This window comes from Phaenicophaeus curvirostris, chromosome 1 (genome assembly GCF_032191515.1).
Source record: "Phaenicophaeus curvirostris isolate KB17595 chromosome 1, BPBGC_Pcur_1.0, whole genome shotgun sequence".
NCBI classification, from domain to species: domain Eukaryota; kingdom Metazoa; phylum Chordata; class Aves; order Cuculiformes; family Cuculidae; genus Phaenicophaeus; species Phaenicophaeus curvirostris.
The window spans coordinates 38,613,490-38,629,939 of record NC_091392.1 but is presented as its reverse complement, the minus strand read 5'-3'; the positions used below and the strand labels follow the sequence as shown (position 1 = coordinate 38,629,939).

Below are 16,450 nucleotides of genomic sequence, written 5' to 3'. Positions count from 1 at the left end.
GCATTTCTCTTTTTTCCTGCTGAAAGGGCTAACTCTGAAGCTAATCCTCCCAGGGGAAAATGATACCCCACAGCAGTGTGGTAGGAGCAGCCTGATCTGGAACATGCTCCTGCCACTAATGTGACAGTCGGATGGATAAGAACTGTTTCTCAGGATAAAATATCTGGGAAACAGGCTGGTGATCAGTGGGTTATGGCCCTTCGCCAGTTCACATACGAAGATGGCTTATAGACCTTGGACTTCTGGGAAACGGAAACAGATGTTTTAATTTGCACAGACTGCATCTCTCTATTTTTTATCCACCACAGTTCTTAATGAAGCATTCACTATCCAGTGCACAGGCACAGGGCCTCCAGTGAATGCTTACGGCTTGAAACATGAATTTACATTAATGCATTATTGCCCATGTCTTCTTTACCAGCAAATCAAAGTTAAAATGCTTTAAGCTGTAACTCCATGATCTGAAGAAATGTTTCTGAATACATGATGAAGGCACCTATACATAAAAGACAGACACACATGTATTTCTTCTTAGCCTGTATTGCTTCTGGCAGTTGAAAAAAATTATTCCATAGATCTATTTTGATAAAACAGCTATACTGATTTACTAAGTAATCATTAATACTAACATGAGATTAGCTGGCATTTTAATTAAAAACTAGCAGCTGTCTGCAACTAAATTCCTCACACAATAGATGCTCACACCTACTGTCAGCATCGGTCCTGAGTGAGGGGAAGGAAGGAAGAAAAAAACAAACCCACCAACTGCTTTATGAACCATTTGTAGCCTGTGGATTACAGGCAAAATACACTTTATCTAGGCAACACAATGAGATTCTGGTCTGTTCCCTTTGTTTTCTAAGCACATGATAATAATGAAGAATCATTTAAAAAAAAAATCTAGTTCCACTACTGCAGCGTTGTCAAATTCAGAAGCAAATTCATACGACCTCCTTGTCTGCAACAGCCATGCTGGCCTAAACGTTATGTCACTTGGGCGGGGGGAGGGTGTGACAGATTGAAAGCTGGTTATCTCCATGACTGCTACTGCGGATGGAAAGTTTTTAACCCCAGCAAATTTTTCACTGCATAGCAGGATTCTTTCTCATTGCACTATCACCATTTCATATCTAGAATGCTTCATATTTAGGTTACATTGCAGTATGAGGTTTTCCTATCTAAACCAGTCCAACTTTCCAACTTAAGGTTATGAAATTTCAGCTTTCTATTGCAATGGAGATTCTGCTACACCGAACACATTTTCTAGTTGCATGCTCATTGCCTATTTTGCAATTCTCTATCTTCCAGAGTACCTCTATATAAAAATTATAGAAATACCAAGTTTTCTTTCCCCACAAAATCTTTCACATACTCTGGAGAAGGCAATCTGTTTGCTTTCTGAAAATGTTACAATTTTATTTGCCGCTCTGTTTTACATAACAATTACAGAGAAAGCAGCTTTATTATGTGATTCACTGTAGTGGAGGTGGACACAAAGAATCAAAACGTGTATTCTAACGTACAAAATATCCCAGGAATACTTACACTCAGTGCTGGTAATTAGCACTTTGATTATAGTACGCATGTTTTTAGTAAATATTTTTTAATGAAGTTCGTTTTTTTTGATGGGCTGCTGATTTTCAGAATTCTAGAGGAAGGTCAAGTTGAGCATGAAAAATTTGATTATACACACAAAGTTCTTACAAGCTAGAACTGTTCCAAGGTTTCAGCTTTACCTGATTAGTTACCTTCAAAACAAATCAGGACTTCTGTCAATTCAGCAGAGAGAAACAAACACATATAATCAAGAATTCTGTTCAAAAAAAATTACAAATACAGGGAATATTGCCAAAACTAAACAAAACCAAATGATACAGTCAGTGTGACAGGCACATTCATCTTAACGCGGAGGAATGAGAAATATTGCTTCATTGAGTTTATCCAATCTGTATATTTAATCAAATACATTCTACAATGGATTTCAATTGTGATGACTTCAGCAGAATGCAGCTAAAAACCATACTGTCTCACACATACTTATTTACTCGAACCTGCACATATAGCGTACAGCTATAATTTATCCTAAATTGCTCTAAAGGGACTATGGCCTCAGGCTCCCCAATGATGTCTAGAGATGACAGATTCCCAACAAACCAGCAAAATAAAACTGAAGTAATAGAAACTTACTTCACAACAAAGATTGTTTTTTTCTCTTTATATAATCAAGTAACTACTAATGAACCAGCCAGCTGCCTCGCACAAATCACTCAAGGCATGCAGGCAAGATTTGGTACAAGAGGAAACCTTTACCTGGTCCCTTCAAAGGCCAAAGAAGCAAGTGATCCCATTCCATGAAAAGCAAAACCAGTAAAACCTCATTTTCTATGGTTGTCCGTTTTGAGACAACTCACATATGGATACTGCAGTGTTTAACAAAGGCTGCATGTTTCCTAGCAGTGGATGCATTAGCAATCTCTTCCAATGAAAAGCTTTTTTCACAAAAATTAACAGAAAATTATCATCTGTGATTTCTATCCATCTGTCAAAATTGACAGAAAATGACCCGGGGGAAAAACAGAAGGAGGGAAAGACCGGCAGACGATGTAATCACCTACGGCCTTTTCATTTAGAAAATAAGGAAGTTGACTGAAAAGATTATTAGAAAGGCATTTTAACCAAAGCTACAAAGATTGTTACAGGGGTTTTTTGCCTCTTGAATGCACAATCTGGTAAAATGCCCATCTACTCTGCTACAAAGCACTTCTAAGAACTAAACCTAAGTCAATCAAAAATATCTCTCCGTGACAGCATTCTTAAAATTCAGAAGTGAGCACGTTCACAGACATTAGCTTGAATCTTTATTGGAAATGTCACCATATCAACACTGAAGTGATCTGGGGGAAAGGTTACAATTCTCACAGAATATACATTAATAGCTGCCAAAAAAAAAAAAAAAAATCAGTGCTCTTATTGACTGAGCCAGTCAATGAAGAAATGTTAATATCAACAATCAGAAACAATCATTTGGAATTTGGAGAAAAATGAGAAAATTAGCATTGAATAAACAAAACTTAAACAGAAGCTCCCCAAAGCCTCTTAAACGGTAATATCAGAATTGTCTCTCATTTAAAGAAGCCACTGAAAAGACGTTTTTATTTGACATCTTCTGAAAAATTACCCAGGAATTTCCTGAACTTTAATGACTATTCCCAAGTTCTCTTGTAATTTCTTTTACATTTTCTTGAATACTAATCTAAGAGATAATCTTTTAATGGTTCTTAGTCCCCTCTTTAAGACTTGACACATTTCCATTTCAGTTTGTTTCACTATGTATCATTCATTTCCTTATGTCTTTCCTGCCTGTTCTAAATGCACATTTCAAAATGCAGAGGAAGCAGAAAATGAACAAGAAGTAAATAACGCTTTTAAATCATTTCCTTGACTTTTAGTTTCTCCAGCACAATTCTCATCTGCAAGTTTTCACACTGATCTTCTTTATTCCCCTTAATTTAAGCACCTTGCATAAATCAACAGACCCAAGTACATAGTTTAACAGTCTTTAGATCAAAACTTAGATTAACACACAAATTCAGGAATTTGAAGAGAAAACCTCCCAAGTGAAAGAAACTATAGAAATAATTAATACAGCTAGTTCATAAGTTCTTGGAATTGTAGCAGCATTACATGCATGGAGTCTTGGAATTCCAAGCATAACGAAATGCCTCACAAATAAAAAAAATTTTGGCACATACACCCTACTGTAACTTATCCAGATTTGTTTCCCTCATCCTGTATTTGATATCAGGCTTTGAATGAAGATTTTAAATCTTACAAACCATGCATATCAGTATGCATGCTACAAAGCAGCAACTGCAAAATTTTAGATGTTTCTCTAACAAAGGCCTCATTCCAACTGGAACTTTTATACCCTCAAGAAACAGGGAAGTGTTCTGTTTTTCTTTTCCAAGGGAAATGACAACAAAGCAAGCACAAGGGTGGCTAGTATTCATAATGAGACTCATAAATAAAGGAAATTATGTGCACAGTTATTCATAAGGTATTTTTCCTCCTTTTGTTTACCATCCTGTAAAGTTCCGTTCATTAAAAAACAGGAAGAGAGGAAAGGCTGAAGCAGTCGGGATCATCGCTGCGGTTGCACTAGTTTTACAAAGATTAGAAAACAGTCTTAAGAGAAAATGTCTAGAGAGTATATATTCTTGATTATACGCAGTGAATCGCACAGAATGTGACAGAAATATTAAAATTCTATACTAAAATGCTTCCAAAATAAAATTCATGTTTCAAGACATACTTAGATTTCAAAATTAAAAGCTCATAAGCAATGCAAGATAACCATCTGATTTCTACGTGACAAGTGGAGACAGCAATTTAAGGAACATGAAAAAAATGCTCTCTGCACAAAATATATGTCAGAATGGTTTCAGTTAATTGAGAAGACAACCAGCTATAATGAACAATTAAAGCAACCCCCAACTTTCTTGTCAGTTCAAATGATCCTTATATGAAAGGTAAATTACCTCCATTGAGATTCGTCTGTGTATCCGGTTTCTGAGACAAACTCCTGTGGGAGACTGCACTTCATCAGATGATGTTCCAGAAGCTTGGTCACTTTCACCATCTGACCCCATTTTCAGATTTTCATGAACAATATCTTAAAAATAATCCAAAGTATTGAAAATAGTTAATTAATATTTCACCAAACACCTCTCTTTTACAGATGGAAAATGACTGTATTATTACTGTGCACTGGGTTATATGACAGACTGAAAGCCCCATCAGAGTCACTGTATTCTTGATACACTGTTTATGGCTCAGGAATCACAAAATGAACAATGCCACTTTACAGGACTCCTACATAAATTTTTATTTTTCTCATCTTCCCCTTACAGCTCCCATTTCCTAAACTCCCTCATTATCTCTTCTCTTTCACCTGCTCTTGGATAGAATCATTATTGAGAATATTTAACACATTCAAACCAGACTACCTGATGTTAGCAATCTAAATGTATCTTCAGAAAGCTTAAAAAAACCCTAAGAGGTACAGGTAGTATTTTCAGAAATGTCAAATATGTCAACCTCAGATATAAAAAACACTGGAGTGCACCTGTAGAGGAAGAGGGACATACTCCGACCATCTAAATAGAGGCCTACAACATACAAGTAGATTTCAGCAGAGGATCTGATATTTAGAAGCAATTAAGTGAAAGAATGGAAGAATTTAGGCAGGGGACTGTCCGACCTACATGATGTTGCAGGACCTTCATGTTAACTGAAATCAGTACTTTTAACACAATCCTGTAGATTCATCCACACAAAAGAGTTTGTGTATTATGTATATAAATGTATGTTACACAGCACCACAGGATCTTCCAGACTCTGGAAGGCAAAAGCCATAATGAATGAAGAGAAGATCACTGTCACCACCACTGTCATGGTGGTGTCATTAATAGCATAACGAGCTAGATTACTTGTAAAAGGACATAAAGTGGGAAACTGGTCATACAAGCAATTCGCTATGAGTAATGCTCCAGGATCTCCTCTGAAATAGTTGAACTCCAAATTAGCGTTGAGATTAAATACTTATCCATACAAAGGAGATGTTTTAAAATACACCAATTTTTTGTGCCATCTCCTGATCCCTGGTATTAAGCATTACCTTGTACAGGGTAAAATAGAGCCTAAAGAACAACTAAAAATCTCTACCCCTAACATAAGCAACACACACAGAGCTCAATTTAGCCCTACCACAACATCCCTGAAAACATTTAGCTTTTGCACAGTGTTACAACAATAAGCTGGATTTTCTAAAGAAAAAAGCCTTTAGGTCAATATTTGGTTATCAGCGCATCTTCTAAAATGTCTGTGCAGTCTGGCTCACATAGAATCATGTAGACTTCAAAGGATCAAATTCTTCCTCAGTACAAAGAATTTCCTTTTATAGAAAACAGAACGGACATGAAAAGATTAACTCGTAAGGTATATTGACACCACATATTTTTCACTCAAAGAACTGTAATTACACACACAAGCTAAGCATGCACCTCGTGCACAGAACAAATTTTCCACCAGCAATGTGGGTGTAAATTGGATCAGAACTTTCCTTGCAAGTCATGCTTAGATTTGGACTGAATGAGATAAAAATAAACTCTACTCCTTGCATACTACAAAGCAATCTTTCAAACAAGGTCAATACTCCTCGGTTCTTCTAAAGTAATGGTAGTTTGAACCAGAGGAAAACATTGTCAGAAACTGGTCCCTAAAGATAAGCCTTAACCTTAAGTTAGGCAGACAAAATGTGACTCCTCTTTGACATCTCTAAGAAATCTCATATTTTCTGTAGTGACTCGATAGCTGTCTTTTTAAAAATCTCTAACAAACTGTAGGAAATTATTTTAATAACATAAAAGCATTATTGAAAACACTATTTGCAGCAAAGCAGTTGTTCCAGCATTGTTGTATCTGGTAAACATCATATTCACGATATCTGTTCTTTAATGGAAATTCTCTTTCAAAATAATTCTCAGAAAGGTCACGTGATCCATTTTAGTGATCACAGCCCTCAATATGATGTTTGTAAAATGAAGTCTAACAGCTACTGACAACTGTTTCTATTTATCCTCATATTAGTGCAAGCCTAATGATTGGGTCCCAAAGTCTGTTTTCTTTAGAGAAACTAGACAGGAGACAGTTATCTGGGCAACATCATATAACAAGACTGATGAAATTTAAGTAGTATTGTATTTTAAACCATGGAGCAATTACCTAATTTCCTTATAAAAAAGACTGACGTTTATTCAAGTAATCATGTGACTGATACTGTCACACTTTTTATCTTAAAATACAATGTTCAATTCACAGAAGCGCATACGTTATGAAATCACTATTAAAAAGACACTTCAAAATGCAATGCTCAGTACTGTCACATTCTAGTTGACAAAGACAATTCTTCTACTAAGACGACTACCTATGCAACAAAACACAAATAAGGACTATTTCAAGAACTAGTAACACAAGCTCATTCACTTGGGACAGATAACTATAAATCAGGAAGGAGAAGACAAAGTGGATCTGTACCACTCATGTCTAAAAATGTAGTATTTTGGAGTTAAATAGGTGATGGTCAGTCTATTTTGAATAAAGCTGTGATATGATTGATACTGGTAAGTCAGTATAAGCTACATACCAATAATCAAAAGGGTTTAAGCAGGATACTTGGCTGTAGCACCCAAAACCCTATGATGTCTGAATTTCTGATGGGCTAAATAACCAACTGCTCCTGCCTGTAAGGGTTTGCAGATACGTTTCAGTTATATTCTTAGCTGTTAAAAAATATCTTGACTGCACTATCATTTAATATAAATGCATCCTTTTATTTTATTCAATTAAAAAGACACTAGCAGAGCCTTATGTTCATTATTTTAATAGCATAAACCCAGGAATAAGACATTAACGTAGCGACTTTAATAGATGTACACAGGTGCATGATGATAACATTTGATTAAGCAATGATAAAAATCATGCAAATATTTCCTTAATTTCACTAAGCTTTTCAATAGGGAAGTTCACCTGCACCAAAGCCAGCTTCCATGGTCTTTAGAGGTTTTAAATGGTTCAGTAATTTATTGAGTAGCTTTCATCGAATACCCAAACCATTCTCTTACCCAGATGTTTATTTTTATGTACTCTACATATCCAATTAAATATCTAGTACGGCTATGTAATGAAAAGCTGTAGATGACTAAAATACAGCAGGAAAACTTGAAGTACATTTTAAAGAAACGTCTGTCCTCATTTCAGCTGTAACGAAAGCACCACAGAAGACTTTCATACAGCGAACCTACAGTGCAGCAAATGAGGATTCCTTCAAGTGAGCTAAAATAACATCCACTAATAAGTCAGTAGTGAGTCAAAGCACGTGATTTTTTCATCTTATTTCAAATTACTATAAAAATGATCATGTCTTGCATATTGGAATCCTTCCAAAGGGCACTTTTCTGAAGCCTGCTTTTCTATGAAGTAGCTACATTTTACAATTAGATTCACTAATAATGATTCAAATTGGGGGCCATAGTGAGAAAGCGTCTTTGCCACTAATATGACCCATCTACAAAAGCTGTATGGAAACATAATTTCTTTAAATTCCAATATTTATAACAAAGAAACAAAGCCTCTCCGTAACTACTATTCACACAACTGCAAAAAGCAGAGGTAAACTCTCCCCTGGCTGCCAATATGGTTCACCAGGAAGGGTGGCTTCAGTTGTCTTTGAACATTCCAAGCGTCTTTCCAGTGTTCCTAGTTATATAAATATGGAGCAAGGACGACTAAGTTAGCTTTGCATTCAGCCAGGTGAGGACCAAAAAGGGCTTATTAGCTATGGCGCCATCATGGACCACAGCAGTTAAACATTTCTGGAGGAGCAAGACTTTAGAAGCTGTATAGATATAAGGGAGCTAAAAAAAAACCTCAGCTAGATCTTCTCCCACATCAGTGCCATGGCTGATTCACAATTTGGCCCAAGAGTCATCTACATTAATTAGAATCATCAGGATAACTGAATACTGAATTAAAAATTACTACGAAATTTGAAACAAAGGCACACTTTTTACAGATCACTTCAGAATTTCTGTCTTTACAAAACATTTCACAAAACTTGGAGCTAACAGAACTTTTTCCAAGCAGAAATTATTTTAAAAATATTTTGGGGATTTTACATGTTACCTCAATAATGGGAACTCAAGTTCAACTTTCAGAAAACAAACAAAACTCCAAAACCCTCCTGGTTTTCTCAATCAATAATCTCATGCAAAAGCAAGCAGCATGAAGATGAGCCTGTGGCAGGTCTCATTTTAATCTGTTTTTTTTAAACCAAATAACTATCCTTTAACTGCCATAATTTTTCATATTTCAAGGATATCTCTCTGACAGCATTTTTCCACCACTGGAACAGAGGGAAAAGTGGAAAGAAAAGAGGATGAATGAAGAAAGCAAAGGGAAATTCTCAGGTAGTATGGAATATTTGACCATTCGTTTCTGATGCCATCCCAATGGAGAAAAGCTCAGATTCCTGATGAGTAACAACCATACTCATACGGCAAGAACAAAAGGAGGAAAGGTATAAGAAGGCACAGGAAGAGTGTTAGTAATTACGCTTGTATATGTCTGTGCTTTAGTTATCTAGCAATAGATAACATAGAAAAGTAGCTTAAACTTTTATCAAATGCGTAAAAAAAAGGCATCACTGCATCCAAAGCAAAATGTTATTTAACATTTACATGCATACTCAGTAAATCTATTCCATACTACTTCAATGAAATTACAAGTTCTATAGCAATCTGTAGCTATTTATAGCATGTTTTTTTAACACATCCCACAGACTAACATATTAAAATTGTGAGTGCTATTTAAACCCCTGACCATCTATAAAACTTGATCATGTAACAAAAATTAGAACAAATTACATTCTTCTGCAATACTTTTATATTACTATTTTTTCAGGTGAAAAAATACAGCTTTGAGAAAAATGTAAAATAATTAAAAAAGCTAAAAACTGTGAATTTTCATTTTGCAAAGTTGATTTGAAGTTCATACTGAAATTTTGAAAAGGAATAAGTTATTAGTAAATTTACATTTTAAAATGCTATAGAATGTTTTTAAAGGCAATACATAAGAGCAAGAGTTGCTCTCATTTTCTTCTATCAATTAATTAAGCATAATTTAAAGTAAAACATTAGTGGCGTCTGGAAGAAGCAATATGACAGATTACTTGAAGGAGGAGAAAAAAATATTTTGTAACTTCTTTGCCCCACAGAACCACAAACATAGATAAAGAACACAACAAAAAGATAATTATAATTGAGTGGCCTTAATTTATCACTAAAAAAACCATTTTTTTTTCTTATAATAACGAAAGGTCTAAGTAATATACCAGTTCTTTTAAAATTCCAAATATAGGATGATTATCCTCTATTTTTATCATGTCAAATTTATTGTAGTTCTCACCAACATTAAAATGAGATGGATATGCAGGTTTTTTGCTAAGTATTAAGAAAGAATATTTAGTAACTTCTGTAACTTCACTACTTGTCAAAAACTCATGGGTGATTTCTGTGTGTTCTTGTAATTGCTTTCTTCCTGAATATCTTGAGACATTGAGTACCTCAAGAAGAAGTTTCTCTAATAACCCCAGAAAAATGTTACTGCATTCCCAGAGATTCATTAAAGCATTACAATAATTGTATCCCTTGCTAAGAATCAATACAGACATTATTCTTCAGAGAAAAATGTACTTAAACAAACAATGTAGTAAATTACCTAATCTGCTCCCATTTCTGGGCATTGCCATGAAAGAGCCGAGGCTGCCCCCTATGACGCTATGTGGTCTCCGTAAAGGGGGCTTCTTGAAAGATCCTGTGTATTGGTGGAGAAATGAGTGCATGCTGTGAGACGTTGGAGGCCTGCCATTCTTCACAATAGGCTCTACAATTCACAAGGGTCAAAATATTCATTCCCACAAGCAAGTAGGGATGTCAGGAACATGCCAGAAGAAAAAAAAAGAAAAAAAAAATAGTTACTAGACAGGAAATCACCACTCTGGTAAGATTCTCTTTCATACTAACAGTAGACCATAACAGTACTGCCATTTCTCTATTGACCAACTAATACAAAACATGGCATTAAATATTACTCAAATTTCATTTTATTAAATTCTGTCACTCTGCTGCTGGATCAGTAAAGGATCTGAATACACAGTCTAAAATAAAAACAGAACATAGCTTATAATACCAGTATATTTCTTTCTTCTGAATTAATGATTTGTCTTATTACACAACGTTTCATCTTTATGAGAACTTAAAGAGACCAGCTGTTCGATCAACTTACGTGATGAGCAAATTCAACTGCAAGCCTTTGGAAGTATTCTTCTGAAAACTTTTAAGGGTCATTAGGAGCAAGGCCTCGCTGCTGGAGTCCTTGGAAGGAAACATACCTGCCTATATCCACCAGAGCTGCCATGCCATAATTAAAGTTCTTAACTTGAAGGATATCAGAATAATTAAGCATTCAATTAGTTATTTTGGCTTTCTATTGGACTGTCTCAAGCAGTTCACTGTACTTAGACTCAAAACCAGGACTTTAAGTTTTTTTAAAAAATTATTATTGATAATCACTTTCTAAAAATATGAAACATTAGAAACTTTAAAATCTTATATTCAAATATGCACAGAAATTGAGAATTCATGTTCACTCAGCAAGCTGACTCTGCACCGTGTGAACTACGACTCAAGGACTGCCATGGTACTAGAAGCAGCCTAATTCTAAAACCAAAGAGGATTTTTTTTACCCCAACAAGAAGCAGAGTAGATGTCAGCTGAACTTATCAGAACCACAGATGAAGTCACTCATACAAGAAATTAAAGAAGAAATACTCTTATTACAGAAAAAGTACCCAGAGGCGAGAGACATCTGGCAGGTATATACGAGCACTGTCCCCGTACTAGGAAAAAGACCAGAATATGCGTCCGAAAAACACTTTAGATTCAAATAATTTTATTTTTCCACCGTTTGATTCTTATTACCGTTACAGGTATGTGTTTCGTATTATGTGGAAGACAGAGAAGGCAGCAGCCACGCACTGGGCAACTGCAGTGTGAGTGCTGCTGGATGGAGTGGCAGCTCCCAAGGCATTTCTGGAGCTACTGCTCCCAGGGCGTAATGCAGCTGGGCAGAGCTTCACTCACCCTTCCTGGGACAGGGAACTATCTGGGATGCTATTTCATCACCCTGACTTGTATTCTTACATGCAGGGACTTGCTTTCCTTTCCAAAATAAGGATAATAATAATATAGTCAGGAGAACTTATTCTATGGAAAACAATTTCAATATTGAAGGAAAATAACAGCAACAAATACCTATTAACCTATGTAAAAAAAAGATCCTGAAGGGAACAATCTCCCTCACAATGATATATCAAACCTTTTTGATATATCATTACAATTGCTCTGAAGCAAAGACAGAAGTATACAGAGAGAACTACCCAAAGACAAGCCAGTGACTGAAAAATAATTATGCAAGGTATTTTTGCATATAAACATCAATAATACACTAAGAAAAAAATCACTTTAACTCAGCTGCTGCAGGAATACAATTAAAACAAAAAAAAAGCTTCAGGCAGAAAACAGAATGGGAAAGGACACGTCAGCATTGTTACAAACCTGCCTGCATCTCTCAATTACCATCCTTCATAAACAGAGCTTCAAAGTGGGTGACCATAAGGAAAAATGCACCATATATTCATGTCTGTGTTCATGAAGTACAATCAGCACCTTCACATTCAAAACTTTGCACATCTCTGTCCCAAATCTTTATTTCAGTTTGTAATGTATAGTACCATCCCTTTTAATTTAAGAATGGCATCAGCTTCCTTGTTGTGTGCCTTCAACAGCAGATTTATGCTAGGGCAGCAGGCAGTAAATTTCTCACCAATTTTTGAATAGAGTGAATTGCTACTTCCACAAGGCAGGGAAGAGGTTCACACACAGCACAAATACTACTTTTGCATTTTATATATTCAAGTTGTTCTTATTTAAGCTTTAATTTGAATTTGGTCCAGTTTCTAGACTAAAACCCTCACACTGAGTTAAAACACAGTGCCGAACCAATGAATGATAACATTGAAAATCCAAATACCTGATGAATGCATAGTTTTTTTACATTATAATTATGATGCATGGTGGGTTTTAGAAGCTGGCTGGCATATTTTAAAGTTACCACTTCAGTTGTATTCCTTATATGAGCAATAAATAATATATTAAGCACGTAATTCTATTTTATTTTAATTGTTTCTAAAACTAAGTTTTTATGAAAAGAGAAAGCCAACTTAGATATTTTTTCTGGGATTCTCTGGGAAATGAACACTCTCCTCCCTTTGACCAAGCCCTGCTATACTGAGTCCCTCACTTTTTAAATTTTGTTTTGTTTTAAAGCCCTAATAATAAACCTAGGAAGAAAGTTCTCAGGGTTGGGCTAGGATTTTTTTGTTAGTATGGAAATGTACTGCAAAAAATCATTCAAATATTTTTTAGCTTTGCCACTAGTGTCAATAGCCTTGCACTTTGAAGTGTAGCTTAAACCTTGAGCAAACCGCTGAGACAGTGATGCTTGGTAACTGAAAATGCATCTCCCACGGTTAGACTGTTCGCTCACACAAAAATGCAAATTATGCATCAAAGTAAACATTACTGTTCTCATCCTAATGAGAAACTGAGGATGCCAGCATACACCTCTGCAAAGGTGGGAGAAGCATCAAAGTCAGCATGGGACAGGGGCAGGGCCATACGGCTGGAAGCCTGTGAGTGGGAGAGCTTGGTGCCTCAGCCATCCTGGCCACCTTTACCCACTTCTGCACATTCGCAGCTGCTGAGGATCCCAGTACTGCTAACCGCATTGGGGTGTATGCATACATGGACTACAGCTGCATCAGAGAGCACAGAGTTCTCTTTTATATTATGGCTTTTGTTTACTCATACTAAAATCAATCAATCTCCATCAACTGCATAGCACATAAAAAGCCCAGAGTTTATGAATACACAAAATGACTAAGCAGAGATTCAGTTCTACGTTCATTACTGGCATGACAGTGCGCAGAACAGAGATGATTATTTAAAAAATTTGTTTTTCTCATAGCACTAGTAGGTTTGCACGTATTTCACAATTTAAAACAAAATTCCTCAAATATCCTAACACAGGAAAGGTTCAGATCAACTTTAATGATAAAAACAGATACCATTAACAAACAAACAAATCATATAAAAATGAAAGACAAAATGTTGACACAGTAAGATCCAATTATATAGAAATAATTTTTGCCATCACAGGCAACTACTACCTCTCTGCACTGGTGTAAGTACTGTTCTAAATTATGGAGCCCATTATAAAATTTAGCAAAAACAATTTAGGTCATGTACTAGGCCAGGCAGAACTATGGACAGACGATGAAATGAAGGTTACAAAAACTCTCAGATTCCTAATATATTTCTGAGCAAGAGAAGTATTAATAGTATTTTCTTACAAATATTTTTAAAAATCCTAGTACACAGTAATTTACAAAAAGGAAGGATCATGTGGCATTTTAGGTCTGGAAAAGTATTCTTGTTATCTGCACATAAGTTTGTATTGCTGTATTCTGTAAACTTTTAAAGAAATTTTCACATGAGTTCTTCACTGTGTGCTCCCTCCCCCCTTGCAAACATGAAAGTAACAGCTAAGAGGTGCAACAAACACTGAAAATGACCAAACAAACTGTTGCTGGAAACAAAGACTGACTATTATTATTATTGTGCATTTATGAGACTTCAGATATAAAGAAATTTCTTCTGAGAAAAATTAATTAATTCCCTCTGTACAAAAAACCCTAAGTACTACTTCCAAAGTTACAATTTAATTTAATTCACTTAAAGAATTTTTTTTTTTTCACGATTATTAATGTACTGTACTGTTACATGTGAAGTATAACATTGCAGTTTTTAAGGTGTGAATTTAGTGTAACCACCTGGTCTTGAATAAGAGGGGTTAAAATTGTAACAGCCTTTATTACGTTCATCTATAAACTGCTTCTTATAATTTTATCTCTGTGATTATAGGTTTGGTTTGTCTTTAAAAAAAAATGTTTCCCTATATAAAACTCACCAACATTCCTTATGTTAGTGTCACTGTTCTTGGTAAATGTAACTCAGTAACCACTCAAAGGCTTAGCTGACACAACAGATGTGCTTCCACTATTTTTAAGGTGGTATTTATAGCAGGTATTTTTAAGGTGCTATTGGGTTAACATTCAGTTGCAGCCAAAATGAATGACAGAAATTAAGAAGGGAATAGAAAAACGCCAGAAAAATCACTACACAAGCGTATGGGTCTACTGCAATTTAACTCCCAGTCACAGTTCTGGTCTTCCTCTCTCGAACAGATTAAAACTGCAGAAGGTATGATACAACCCACACACTGCACGAGGGCCGAGGAGGGCACCCAGAATCAGCTGCACCTACCACATCCTCCAGCACAAGAGTGAGGGTCAAACAAAAAGCCAGCTGTCACAGGTTGCATACAGCACACGGAAGTGGTTCCACACACCATGCAGTCTGTGGAAACTCCTCACCACAGGATGTTACAACAATCAGAAGCTTTTAAGACTCAAGGGGAGACTGAACAAGAAATTGCTTAGGGTTAATAACTGCACAGACACTTGCCTACTTCAGGAAGTCTCTGAACTAGAAACCGGTAAAGTACTCTGGGGAAACGGTGTTATATTTTGGGCTCCAACCTTAGGACTTGCCCTCAAATGTCTTCCTCAGAGACTAGAGAATAGACAGGCAGAACTCCAGCTGTCCTTACAGGACAAGACTTCTGCAGTACCTGGGCACTTTGCTCATGCTGGCACAACCCTTCCAGCAAGGGGCTCCTCATTATATCTCTCTAGCTCTTCTTCCTCACTTTGCTTTATAATCTGTAATTCCAAAGTGATAGAACTTATAAATATTGAAAGCAAGCTGAAGAGAGACTTCGCAGTGGTTCTTTAATTATATTTGGTTAGTTGTTGTTATATTCTCTTCTTATTTTGGCAGCAAAAATCATTTAATCTTTGACTCATCTTTCAAGGAATGTCATTTCAATTCTTACACGTCTTATGCAACCCACTAAAAGCTATCATGCAAATCTAGTCTTTAAATGTGAAAAAAGTTAATTCTAATGTTCTGAATGAGAATATTTACAAATATACTGGTGTACAAGATAAGCACATGCATTTTATATATATATATAAAAACACACATATACACAGAAAATCACACACACACACACACTTTTTTTTAACGACTTTTTATGCCATGTTATCTTGCTTAAGAGTGCATCCTCAGCAAAGTTTACAATAGGGCAACACATGGTGACTGTGCACTGTTGTATTACTCGAATTTCGAGTTTGGCGAATGCTGAGCGGCTGGTTTATTTTGTTTGGATCATTTTCTTGTATTTCTCACATCCTAACATTCAAACTCCCATTATTACTGGCATAATGCAAAATAACTACAACAGCACCATTCAAAGAAAATACTGTCTCAAATGCAACCAGCTTAGCTCAATCAAGTTTCAAGAGCTGCAGACCCTGTCACTAATCTGCTTTAGAATACACCCATGTATTTTAAGAAAATACAGCACCCAGTAAGGTATCACTGCTTTGCTAGGTTTGAAATAATGCCAATGCCAATGCTAACATACAAGAACAGAAAATAACTGAAAATAGCCATTGAAATCTTTCAATTGTGAAGTGACAGAAATTTATGCTTCAATAGGTGGAACTGATTTTTTTAATTCCAGAATTATAACTGCCAGATTCAAATAGAACAACAGTGCATATAACCTCCTTGTCTGAGGAATTAGT

At 35.8% G+C, this 16,450-nt stretch overlaps 1 protein-coding gene across 2 annotated transcripts in view; it reads right to left on the bottom strand.

The window, feature by feature from the left end:
* CDK17 (cyclin dependent kinase 17) overlaps nucleotides 1-16,450 on the bottom strand; it is a 95,100-nt gene that overhangs the window by 30,449 nt on the left and 48,201 nt on the right. For both annotated transcript variants that reach the window (XM_069853454.1, XM_069853464.1), the window contains 2 exons: nucleotides 10,336-10,500; nucleotides 4,539-4,672 (listed from right to left, as the gene is read on the bottom strand). In XM_069853454.1, coding sequence (XP_069709555.1) covers nucleotides 4,539-4,672; nucleotides 10,336-10,500 — 299 coding nt within the window. The remainder of the gene's footprint in view (nucleotides 1-4,538; nucleotides 4,673-10,335; nucleotides 10,501-16,450) is intronic.